Source organism: Lepus europaeus, chromosome 19, assembly GCF_033115175.1.
Source record: "Lepus europaeus isolate LE1 chromosome 19, mLepTim1.pri, whole genome shotgun sequence".
NCBI lineage: Eukaryota > Metazoa > Chordata > Mammalia > Lagomorpha > Leporidae > Lepus > Lepus europaeus.
The window spans coordinates 71,595,280-71,607,650 of NC_084845.1; the positions used below are offsets into that span (position 1 = coordinate 71,595,280).

At 71.1% G+C, this 12,371-nt stretch overlaps 1 protein-coding gene across 3 annotated transcripts in view; it reads left to right on the top strand.

Annotated features, from left to right (window-relative positions):
• The window catches only part of ZFPM1 (zinc finger protein, FOG family member 1), a 46,513-nt gene extending 34,897 nt beyond the window's left edge, over nucleotides 1-11,616 (top strand). For all 3 annotated transcript variants that reach the window (XM_062176376.1, XM_062176375.1, XM_062176374.1), the window contains exons 4-10: nucleotides 5-138; nucleotides 4,952-5,054; nucleotides 6,209-6,418; nucleotides 8,863-9,093; nucleotides 9,182-9,277; nucleotides 9,498-9,641; nucleotides 9,726-11,616. In XM_062176376.1, coding sequence (XP_062032360.1) covers nucleotides 5-138; nucleotides 4,952-5,054; nucleotides 6,209-6,418; nucleotides 8,863-9,093; nucleotides 9,182-9,277; nucleotides 9,498-9,641; nucleotides 9,726-11,359 — 2,552 coding nt within the window. In that variant the 3' untranslated portion in view covers nucleotides 11,360-11,616. The remainder of the gene's footprint in view (nucleotides 1-4; nucleotides 139-4,951; nucleotides 5,055-6,208; nucleotides 6,419-8,862; nucleotides 9,094-9,181; nucleotides 9,278-9,497; nucleotides 9,642-9,725) is intronic.
• Nucleotides 11,617-12,371: the final 755 nt, after the last annotated feature.

Here is a 12,371-nt window from a genome sequence, read left to right on the forward strand (position 1 = left end):
ACAGACGAGCTGGAGCTGCTGCTGCAGGACGGCCAGACGCGTGTGCGGGCCCGGCGTGGCCTCGCCCAGGGCCTGGCCTGGGGTCCGTTCCCGGGGAGCATCCAGACCGCGGCCTCATCCCCCCAGCAGGCAGAACTGGTAAGGAGCCCCACCCAGGGCCCCTGCCCACCCACAGGGTGCAGGGCCATATCCACCTGAGGCCCTGGCCCATCGGGGAACACTGGCCGTGGTGTGTCGGGAAGTGGGGTGACCTGCCCAGGGGCCCAAGGAGGGCTTCCTGGAGGAGGGCACCTGATGTGGGACCTTATGGAGAAGCGGCAGTTGAGGCGGGGGAGGGGAGCAAGAGCAGCAGGGCAGTGGGGTTGGGCCTGCCGGGTCAGGAGGGCAGAGGCAGTGCCCAGGGCAGGGGTCACCCACGCGGGCCCTGGGAGACCTGGCGGCGGGGACGGTGCCTTCGTGACCAGCAGCCCCCACCTGGGCAGCCCCTCACTGCCACCCCTGTCCTGTTGTCCACTGCTGGCTGACTTCGAGGGCCTCCTCCCCTCTGGCGGGGGGATGGGGGGACCGTCAGCACCTGTCCCCCACGACACCAGCGTCGAGGGGGAGGCTGTTGGGCAGTGCACGGAGGGCTGGGAGGTGCCGTGTCGTTCCCAAGCAGCGTCTGGCCTGGTCTTCTGGTCCTCTCAGCCCAGGCTCCGGTACCCTCTGGGTGGGCGTAGCCATGGCTTGGGCTGGTTTTGTGTCCATTCAGGCGTGGCTTGAGCGGTGAACAGGAGCCGGTGCACACAGGGCTGGTGCTCTGGGCCCAGCAGCTGTCCCCTGGCAGCGTGGTGGGGTGCAGGAGAGCCCCTGGCTGCAGGCCCTGGGACCCCGTGCCCACAGCCCTCACTCCACGCACCCGTGCGGCAGTGCCTGTGCCGGCCTCGGCCGCTGATGTTGACGGGGTCTCCGAGGGTCCAGGTGTGCAGGTTCAGCTGAGAGGCCGTGGGGGCTGGCCCAGCACACAGGCGTCCCCCTTCGTGTCCGGGCCACCCCATCGCACAGAGCGCAGGCTCTGAGGTCTGTAGCATTAGGCCATTGCCCACCGTGTCGTGCCCTGCGCCTCTGCTTCCCCGGCCTGGGGGCCTTGCTGGACATGGAGGACCTGACGCGCCCTTGAGTCTGCACCTGAAGACCCCCAGGCCCCGGGCAGTGTGAGCGGAGCCGCGCGGGCGTGGTGGGCAGGAAGCCCCTCGTCGTGGGAGGCGGCTGATGGCTTGGCCTGGAGCTCCACCCCTCCGCACTCTGTGTCAAGGAATCCCGTGCGTGGTGACGAGGCCCACAGCAAGAGAGGCTACGAGCTGGCTCCCTCCCCTGTGCCCCCTCCCAGACAGATAGGCCTGTGCTGCAGACCCCTGCTGACCCCCACACAGCCCTTACCCATGCACCCATTTCACAGGTGGGGAGAGTGAGAACCCGTGAGGGTAAGACCTGCTCAAGTCTCCAGGATCAGACACAGAGGGAGGGTGGGACCCCCATCTGCCCACCCCGAGCCCCCAGCAGGTTCCCTGGTCCAGGGTTAAGGGGCTGGCAATGCTCCCTGCGCCCACCCGGCCCTATCTCCTGCAGAACTCAGTCCTGATTAACTCTTATCTGCCTGGCGAGCCACCGAGGGTGCGGATGTGTGGGGCAGACGCCTGGTTCCCGAGACCCCGCTTATCGTGCAGCCCCGCGGCCCCTTATCGAGCTCAGCGCGTGGGTCCCAGGGTCCCCCTCCCCCCCCCGGCTCCCGAGACATCCTCTCAGCTGCCAGCACTGGGCTCGCTACAGAGAGGGAAGAGGAAGTGAGAGGCAGGCGCAGATCGGTTGCAGTGACCCTGCCCCCGCCGTGGGGCAGGCGTTGCTCCCGCACACCCTGCATCAGACGTGGGGGCTGGGGCGACTGCTGGTGACCCTCCCCCTCCCGCCAGGATCTTAGGGACCAAAACGTGCAGTCAGGTGCAGGAGGTGGATGGACAGATGTACGAGCAAATGGCCCAGCTCCGTTCCCTCTTCCGTGCGGGCCCCGCCCCCTCCCAAGCTGGGCGGCCTGCGGCCTGTGGCTGGCAAGCACGTGTCCAGTCTGGCAGTGCCCTGCCCAAAGGCCGGGTCTTTGCAGAGGCTTCAGGCCCCGCCTCCCCGCCTCTGACCACGGGGTCTGAGCAGCCCTCCCCAGCCGAGGGCTCGTGGGCATGGCAGAGCCCAGACTCGCCGCGGGGCAAACCCTGGCCAGCGCCCTTCCCCCGAGTGCCCTCCTGTCTGTCTGGGATAGGTGGTGGCTTGAAGGACTCAACGCCCCACACAGCTCCCCAGCTGGTCACCGTACCCACTTCCTGCTGGTTTTCCGGACAGGCAGCCCGGCTGGGCTTGCCCCGGACAGGGCCGGCTGCTGGCTGCTGTGTCCTGCTGTGCGAGGCTGCCCGGGGCCGGAGGGGACAGCAGTGGCTGCTCCTCTGCTGCGTCCTGCCCGGCATGAAGGGGGGGCTGGCACGGGGCGCACAGGCCCTCGTGCCTGCGACCCGCAGCTGCCCGTCACCCGCTGGGCCGGGCCCTGCCTCCCCACAGCCCCTCAGCCCCTCCCGTGCCTGGCACCGCGTGGAGAGGCGGCAGGGGCAGCTGCAGTGGCACGAGCCGGGGTGCACGGGCTCCTGTGGGGCCTCGGCCCTCTCGCCTGTGCACGGGCTCCTCGCAGGCTCCGGGGAGTGGGAGGAACCCGAGGCCAGAGAGGACACGGCCTGTGGCTGAGCGGCTCGTGGGGGCCTCATCGGGTCCCCCGCCCTAGCTGCTCTCAGCCTTGACCCTCCCGTGCCCTGTGATGACCTGGAGAAGCCGGGTGGCCCGCTGGCTGCTGGAGCTCCTGGCTCCCTGGACCAGGCAGCACCCCTGGGGCCCCCGCCCCCTCCCAGCTGCCCACACGGCCCAGCGAGGTTTGGGGACCCCGATGGGGCTGTCACAGCAGATGCACTGCAGGTGGGGTTTCCCATGGTTATCAGCTGGGCACGGTCAGCCGGGCCTGGTCAGACACTGACCCTTTGTTGGGGGAAACAAGGAGCGCTCTCAGTCCCACCCCAAGAAGCTGCAGTGGCCAGCGCTATGCCGGGGCGGGGCGGGGCGGGGAGCACTGGGCACGCCTGCCCTGGCCGAGTGCTGAGCCTGGGGTGGCAGCGGAGGAGGTGGCGTGGCCTTGGGCCTCCAGGGGTCGAGGGAGAAGTGTGAGCTGGGCTGGGCAGTTACAGCCGGGCCCTCCCAGGCTCCCGCCGCGCCCCCAGCAGCACAGGGCTGGACCCCGATGGGGGGCGGGGGACAGGACGGCACGCTGGCTGACGGCCTGCTGCTTCCTGCCCCAGGGTGGGAGACAGGGCAGCCCCAGGCTGACTTCGGCGTCTAGCTGCGTGGGGAGGGGCTGGGGGCAGGGAGGGCCCTGGGCAGGCTGGCGGGATCCTGGTTGGGAGGGGGAGGGGACAGGCCCCTGCCCCGTTCCTCCTGGGAGCCAGGCTCTCCTCCCATGCTGCCCCTCCCTAGCCCACCCCCTCTTCCTCCTCACCCTGTCCTAACCCAGGACAGGCGCCAGGCGGGAGCCCCAGGGTGTCAGGGAGCCGGCGGTGATGGGGGTGGGGGCCTGGCGGGGGCTCGGAGCCTGCGGAAACACGGGCTGTGCGGCGTCAGCACAGCAGCTTTATCAAGCTGCGAACACGCTGCTTCTGGGAGTGATAAGCACTGAACCGGCCGGGAGCCTGTCACTCTCAGTTTGAGGTTTAGAAATATTGGGACGAATAATTAGATTTCATATCGTCGCCGCAGCCCATCGCGGGATCGGGCAGAGTCATTTTCTCACCCTCCCCCACTCATTAATATTCATTAGACTCTGGGGAGGCCCCTGCCTGGCAGCCCCCAGGGTCACCTGGCCGCTGCTGTGGGCTCCTCCCCGGCCATGCCCCCCCCCCCCCCGCCCCGTGTGCTGCCAGGCCCACCGCCTGCGAGCCCCGGGGAGAGTGAGGGTGAGCACGGCCACTCACCCAGCAGGCACCGGGCCAGGAGCTCTGCCGAGCGGCCTCGGAGCCATGAGGTGGCCTGGAGCCCCGTGCCCCCTTGGGAAGCCCGGGCTGGGGTGCGCGTGGCACTGTGCCTCGCTGACTTGTCACCAGAGGTCCCGGCCCCTGCGTGCCCCATGGACAGGCTATTCCTCGCCGCCACTGCGTTGTGCAGAGCCCGGCTGCTGCCCGCCACGGGGGCCTTCTGGGGAGCCACTCGCTCCCTGCTTCAGGCGGGCTCAGCTCGGCTGACACCTTTCCCGGAAGCCAGATCACCAGCTGTCACCTGGAGACGTTGCCGCTGGCACTGATGGCCCCGCGGGACACGAGGCAGGAGGGCTGGGGGGCTGCTGCAGGGAGGGGAGGCTGGCAAGGGGACCGCCAGCCCCCCAGCGGGGGCTGAGGCTGACGGGGCGGCGGCCACCCCCGCCTGCCCCTGCCCTCTCTGGGCACCGGGGTGCAGGAAGTGAGGCCACCTTGGCCGGCCAGCAGCAGCCCCCAGAGCGGAGCCCAGAGCGCGTGGCTTCCCCACTCTCAGGCCCACTGCAGAGGGACGGCAGGACCCTCCCCTTCCTGTGCCCGTTTCCTCCCCCCCCCCCCCCCACATGGCCAGGAGGTGCCTGCTGTGCGGGGGGACAACACTGCCTGTCCCCAGGAACAAAGGCAGCCCTGCCACGCCCCAAGCCAGGAGGGAGCCCCCCCGCCGTAGGGGGGGACACGAGGCCCAGGGGCTCCTCCTGGGCATGGCCGTGGGGAAGAGCCTGAGGTGGGCCCGGGCCCCAGTCGCCCGGCTGTGTGTGGAGCAGACGCCTGGCCTCGCCGGGACTTGGTCTCCAAGAGGACGGCAGCGCCCGGCTCTTCCTGTGCTGACCGCCCCCACCCCCCGCTCCTGCTCTCCCCAGGATGGAGCCCTGCCCCTGCTGAGGGTGGACGAGGCCTGCTGGCTGAAGACGCTGCCCCAGGCCCTGACCCAGGCTGAAGCCAACTCTGAGATCTACAGGAAGGGTTGGTATCCAGTGGCCTTCCGGGGGGTGGGGACACCAGGCTCTCCTTGGGCCGGCCCTTAAAGGGAAACCAGTCTGGATGGTGGGGGTGGGCGGGGGTAACAAGGCACTTGGGCTACACCCAGGGCTACACCCAGTGCCCTCGTTAGCACCCACTGTGGCCACGCAGACCAGGGGACGGCACCGTGTGTTTAGGGTCAGCCCTGGGTGCGTGTGGCCATGCCCCTGGGCATGCGGGCACTTAGAGCTCACCCCGTGTCTGTCCCTGCCCGCCCCTCCTGCCTTCTGGAGTGGGAGCAGGACAGGGGTCTTCTCAGGGCCCCATCCTCAGCCCAGGAACTGCAGGCGGGAGCTTGTCTTGCTAGAATGTTCTGAGACCACCACCGGCATCAGCTCTGCCTGCAGCCTATTGGGTGGCACACTGGCAGTGGGAGGGGCCGGAGGCTGGAGCAGATGCAGGTGCAGACCCACCTCCTAGGCCAGCCCCTCACCCTGGAGCGCGGGGGCTGGGCGCCGCCGGCGGTGGTCAGCTGTGGTTTGCACTCGGGATTTGCTCGTGGGCACTGCTGTGCCGCCCCTCCTGCCAACACGGGCAGCCCCGCTCCGGCCACGTGGGGCGGCCATGTGGCCAGCCGGGACGAGCAGGGCTCCGTGCAGTTTGACTGTGAGAGTGACCGGGTCCTGCAGAACCACAGCTAGGGACACGGCACCCACCTGGGGGGGGGGCAGGACTGGGTACAGGGCAGCTCCCCCCTGAGGCCGGCAGAGGCCCTGGCTGCCAGCCCGCCCGTAGACCAAGCTGGCTGCACTCGCCCTGGGTTTTGTTGGCCAGGGCTGCCCCCTGCAGGCCACCACAGGAATAGCCGCTCTGCCAACTTCTAGCAAGTGTCGTAGAGCGTCCACCTCAGCCCAGGTTCAGCCACCACTTTCCCTAGGGGGCCAAGGGTCGCTGCACCTGTCCCAAATGGCTCTCCTTTTCTGAAAAAGCTGTGGCCTTGTGCACGGGACAGGGAGGCCCAAGGAGCAGAGGGGGACAGCTGCGGCCCTGGGCATGGCCACCCCCCCGGCCTGGGCCCGTGAGGAGCAGGCAGGGCAGCCGGCGACCGTGAGCCCATGTTGCCGGCACCAGCGTCATGGTCCGCTGTGTCCTTGCAGACGAAGCCCTGTGGTGCAGGGTCACCAAGCCGGTGCCCGAGGGTGGGCTCCTGAGCGTGTTCCTCGTGGCCGAGCACTGCAGCGTCCCCAGCCACCCCGTGAAGAAGGAGCCCGCAGAGCCCCAGGGCCCGGTCCCCACGCCCAGCGACATCCGGCTGCTGCCCCAGCAGGCCGGCATGGCGTCCATCCTCGCCACGGCCGTCGTGAACAGTGAGTAGCCAGCCCCAGGCCTGAGAAGATCGCCGTGCCGGCCACGCCGAGCTGGGGGGGGGGGGCTGTGCCACGGCCGTGGGGGCGGAGCCCACAGTGGCGTGGGCCAGCGCGTGGGCCAGCCACAGGCACCGGCCGGCGGGCAGGGGCACCCTAGCCAGCATTGTCCCCTCCTGGCAGGGTCACCCCCAAGGGGCAGCCTGCAGCTCCCTGGCCACGGCACACTAGGTGCCATGCCCACCTCGCCGCTGGAGAGAGGGGCTCTAGACAAGGCCAGCGCCTGGGGGACACTGAGGGAGCTGTGAGAATCCAGGGTCCCTCCTCCCACAAACCTCGTGTGACACCGTGAGCAAAGCCTGTGGGCGACAGCAGGTGGGTGGCACAGGCCTGCCCCTCAGGTAGCCGCCACTCTACAGGGTCCAACCACGCCTCTCAGAGCCTGCCTCAGCCCACAGTGACACGAGACATGGCCAGGCTGCCCCCTGTGGCCCCCGAGGCAGCACTGGTCAGGCTGGGTGCCAGGCAGGGCACCTGGGTTTCCTGCAGCGGCCAAAGCTGGGAGCAGGGAACTCCAATCAGGTCTTCCCTGTGGGTGTCAGGGTCCCAGTGACCTGAGCCAGGCAGGAAGCAGTCAGGAGCCAGGGTCAGGGGTGAAGCCCCAGGCCGTGTAGCGTGAGCCCCGGGCAGCTTAGCCAGCAACTCCCCCGCCAGGTCCCGCCAGGCCCCCGGGGGCTTTACGTGGAGTCCACCCTGGCTGCCCACTGCCCACTGCGGGCCACAGGTGGAAGCCCCCCTTCCAGATGCCTGGCCACGGGGTGGGGGTGGCCAGCTCGCATCCGCCGGCAGCAGACATGGGGCCGGGGCTTTGGGTATGGCCATCGCGGGGACACTGGCCGGGGCTGGCACTGCCTGGGAGTTGGGGCAGACCCTGCTCTGAGCGGCCTCACCCTGCGATGCTACAGGGGAGCCCTGGGGGCAGCCACAGCCGGCGTGCAAGGCCTGGAGTGCCCCAGGGCTGGGGGCGCCAGTCAGAGTGGGCGTCTGCCATGCCCAGGCCGTGGTGGGACCAAAGGCAGACGAGTGACCACTAAATGGCGGCATGGCGCTCACCAAGACCCTGACCAAAACCACGCCAGCGAGGTGGGCGGCTCTGGTGCACTGTGTGCTGCCGGGACTGGTGACATCGGCATGGGCCCCGCCCCAGGGAGCCCAGAGCAAGCTTCCCTGGGGCCACGGGGGCTCCTGTTCCCCTCCCTTCACAGAGAGGGCGGAGGGGACATCAGGGTTTGGGGCACAGGAGGCTGGACGGCCACATCCCTGCGTGCAGGGGACAGTGCCACGGTGGGGTAGTGGGCGGCACGGCCCGAGTCCGGCAGGTGGTCCTGCAGCAGCAGAGCCACTTCCGGTCTCATGGGACACTTCCTGTGGCTGCTGTGATGGGCGGCTCCTGGGCCCCGTATCCCCTCTGCGGGCTGGGTGCTTGGTTAAGGTTCACATGTTTGCAAGGGCAGAGTGACAGAGGGACCGAGATCCATGCACGGGGTCACTGGGCCAGGCCCCGGAACTCCTCCAGGCCGCCCTCGTGGGCGGCAGGGGCCCGAGCCCACGGACCAGCAGGCAGCCAGACCAGAAGCAGCTGGGCCTGGACCCAGCTCTCCCCCGGGGGATGCCAGTGTCTCTGCCTCTTCATCTCCACGTGGCCCGGCCCACGAGCTCTGCCTCCGAGGCTCTGTCCCTTGGCCCATGTCCCTGCCACCCTTCCGAGTCCTGCCCAGCTCTCTCGGGCAGCAGAGCCGCCGTCCAGGGCTTCAGTCTCACCTGTGCTGCCAGGGGAGGGGTCTTCAGGTGGCGCCCACTGCCCTGCCCAAGACACGGCCTTGGTCGACGGCGGGGGTGACCGTCACTGCACGTCCCCTGCTGGCCACGGGTCCCTCGGGGCCTTAGCTGACAGCAGCGACCTGAGCAAGGAGGTGGCTCCCGGGGAGTCACAACGGCAGGGCTGGGGGCCGGGGACCCTCCCCAGACAGTCGGTGCTTCCGGGAGGCCGGGGGGCCCACCCTGGTGACCGTGCACTCAGACCACCCGAGAAGCGGTCTCCAGGTGAGCCGTCCTCTTCCCCGGGGGTCAGAGGGCCGAGCAGAGTGTCCTCTGAAGGCAGGGATGGCCAGGCACGCTGGGCCCCCTCGCCTGCTGGCAGCCCCCGGCCCAGGGCATCCGGCCGCCCCTGGAGTCGACTGTGTGGCTGCAACAAGCCCGGCCAGAGCCAGAAGCTGACCCGGGGGGGCGGGGCTTACGGCCGCTCCCGGGGCCACCCTGGGGCCCCGCACCCTGGAAACCTACAGGAAGGGGAGCCAGGGCTATGAGGCGTGGCTCCCCGGGCAGGGCCGGGGTGGGGTCTGGCGTGGCCAGACGGGCGCCCGCCTCAGCACCCCCTTCCCCCCCAGAGGACGTGTTCCCTTGTAAGGACTGCGGCATCTGGTACCGGAGCGAGCGTAACCTGCAGGCCCACCTGCTCTACTACTGCGCCAGCCGCCAGGGCGGCTCCCCGGCCGCGGCCGCCGCCGACGAGAAGCCCAAGGAGCCCTACCCCAACGAGCGCGTCTGCCCCTTCCCCCACTGCCGCAAGAGCTGCCCCAGCGCCAGCTCCCTGGAGATCCACATGCGCAGCCACAGCGGTGAGCCCGGCTGACCCCCAGCCCGCAGGCGGGCGCGGCCTCCAGCACGTGGGGTCCCACTCACCGGCTCCGCCCACCCCTGTTCCAGGAGAGCGCCCCTTCGTGTGCCTCATCTGCCTGTCGGCCTTCACCACCAAGGCCAACTGTGAACGCCACCTCAAGGTGCACACAGACACCCTGAGCGGTAGGTGGCTGCGGGCACGGGGGGGGGGGGGGGCTGCGGGGGCGTGGGGGGGCTGTGGGGCCGTGCGGGGGCGTGGGGGGCTGTGGGGCCGTGCGGGGGCGTGGGGGGGGCCTGCAGGGCACGGGCAGGGGGCTGTGAGACATGGGCAGGGCACTGGCAGGGGGCCGTGCCGGGGGGGGGGGGGGGGCCGGGGCCCTGACCTCCGCAGCGTGGCCCACAGGTGTCTGTCACAGCTGCGGCTTCATCTCCACCACAAGGGACATCCTCTACAGCCACTTGGTGACCAACCACATGGTGTGCCAGCCCGGCTCCAAGGGGGAGATCTACTCGCCAGGGGCCGGCCACCCGGCGGCCAAGCTGCCCGGTGAGGACTGGGGGGGAAGGGCAGCCTCCCCTGGGGCCCTGGGCTGGGGCCCTGGCCTGAGGCGCACACTCGGTCTCCTTACAGATGCTCTGGCCGGCCTCCAGCCCCACGCGGCCCTTCACCGCCCGCTGGCCACACCGGACCTGGGCCTGACGCCCACCTCATCGCCAGGAAAGGACAGGAAGGTCCAGGCCGAGGCCACCAACGGAGAGGCCAAAGCAGACCCCCAGAACGGGGGCGGCCACGAGCCCCCCGTGGCCCCCAGAACCATCAAGGCTGAGGCGGCGGAGGAGCCGGAGTTGGCGCGCGCCCCGGGCCCCGGCGAGCCCGCACCCCAGGCCCCCTCGCGGACGCCCTCCCCACGCAGCCCGGCCCCGGTGCGCGTGAAGGCCGAGCTGTCCAGCCCCACGCCGGGCTCCAGCCCGGTGCCCGGGGAGCTGGGCCTGGCCGGGGCGCTCTTCCTGCCGCAGTACGTGCTGGGGCCGGACGCAGGCGCCCCGCCAGGCTCCGCGGCGCCGCAGGCCTCGGAGATCCTGGCCAAGATGTCCGAGCTGGTGCACGGGCGGCTGCAGGCAGGCGCGGCGGGGGCGCCGGCCCTGCTGGCGGGGGCGCCCAAGGGCGCCACGTGCTTCGCCTGCGACATCACCTTCAACAACGTCAGCAACTTCCTGGTGCACAAGCGCCTCTACTGCTCTGGCCGCCGCGGGCCCGAGGACGCGGCCGCCGCGCGCAGGCCCCAGGCGCCTCCGGGCCCCGCCGCGGAACCCGCCGCGGCGCGCTCCCCGCCCGGCCCCGGCGAGCGCGAGGGCGAGGCGGGCGGCGCGGACACGGCCGAGGCGGACACGGCCGGCCGGGGCAGCGAGGGCAGCCAGAGCCCGGGCAGCTCGGTGGACGACGCGGAGGACGACCCGAGCCGCACGCTGTGCGAGGCCTGCAACATCCGCTTCAGCCGCCACGAGACGTACTCGGTGCACAAGCGCTACTACTGCGCCTCGCGCCACGACCCGCCGCCGCGCCGGCCGCCCGCGAGCCCCGCCGCGCCGCCCACGCCGCACGCGCGCACGCGCAGGCGCCGCAAGCTGCACGAGCTGCACGCCCCGCCGCCCGCGCCCGCGCCCGACTCGGAGCGCCCCGCGTCGCCGCTGCCCGGGGGCGGCGGCCCCACGCCCGCCGCCGACGGCCCCATCGACCTGAGCAAGAAGCCGCGGCGCCGGCCCCCGGACGCGCCGCCCGCGCCCGCGCCCGGCCTGTCCGCCCTGGCCGACTACCACGAGTGCACGGCCTGCCGCGTGAGCTTCCACAGCCTCGACGCCTACCTGGCGCACAAGCAGTACTCGTGCCCCGCGCCGCGGCCCGCCTGCCCCTACTGCCCCCCGAACGGCCTGGGCCGGGGCGACCTCATCGAGCACTTCCGCCTGGCGCACGGGCTGCTGGTGGCCGAGGCTCGGACGCCGGCCGACCGCGGCCCCCCAGACGGCCCCGAGCCGCGGGAGCCGCCCCGCGCGGCCAGCGGCAGCCCCCGGCCCGCCGCGCCGCAGTCCCCCGCCGCGCCGCCCGCCCCGGCCCCCGCCCCCGCGGACAAGGGCGCGGCGCCGCCGGTGCCCAGCGGCAACCCCAGGTACTGCCGCCTGTGCAACATCAGGTTCAGCAGCCTGTCCACCTTCATCGCGCACAAGAAGTACTACTGCGCCTCGCACGTGGCCGAGCACGTGAAGTGAGCCCGCGCCGCCCGCCTGCTGCCCCCGCGGCTCGGAGCTGCCGGGTTCCCCTGGAGAGTACGCACCTGCGGCCACGCGGCCACGCTGGGTCTCCTGGGCGGGGCGGAGGACAGCCGCCCCGCGGCCCCGCGGCCTCTCACTGTGCATGAGTCTGCATGGAGAGCCGAGGCCGCCGCCGTCCCAGCGCTCACCGCACGGCGCTCACGTGTGCATCTGAAACAATAAATGTCTAAAGGTGCGGGGAGCGTCAGGGACGTGGTCTCCGGTGGGCAGCAGGTGCTCCGAGGGAGAAGCCGGAGGCAGATGGGGGCAGGCGGCCACCCTCACCCCGGTGAACCACACACAGACCCTGACGGCTGCAGCGGCTGGACCTGGGTCAGGGAGCCACCTGCTGCCTCCAAGCAGGACTGGCCCTGCCCAGGGTGCATCCGTGGTCAGTGGCTCCTTGGCACAGCCTGCTCTGTGGCACCGCCCCCGGCTCCCTTTCCCGGCGCTGCTCGCCTCTGAGCGTCTCCCCGGTCAGCCCCGAGGTTCCCCCATACACACTGCTGCAGGGACCCCTGCACCTGTCACGGGAACACGTCCCACAGCTTCCTGCCAGCACCCCCATCCCTGGCTCCCAGGCCCGGGCGCTGCCCTCAGTCCCCATGTCCCGCTTCAGTCACCCAAGTCTGCCCGAGTCCCCGGCTGCATCTCTGTCCGACCCCTTCCCCCGCCTCCCTGTGGACCGGTCTGTGGCCCTGGGCTCTGCCACTCCCTGGAGGGGTGGCCCCAGCACTCAGCCCAGGCGTCTGCTCCTGGCTGGCCTCCCTCTCCACTTCCTGCTGGTCTCACCCCTCCCGGGCTGGCCTGTCACTCCGCAAGTGTTGGGGCTTCCCCGAGGGGGAGCACCTGTCCACGGAGGTCAGGATGACCAGACTCCTCCCGTCCATGACTCCCTGGGCTGTGCCCCACACCAGCTCTGCCCAGGGGACACAGCACATCCACCACTCACTCGAGACCCACGTTCACG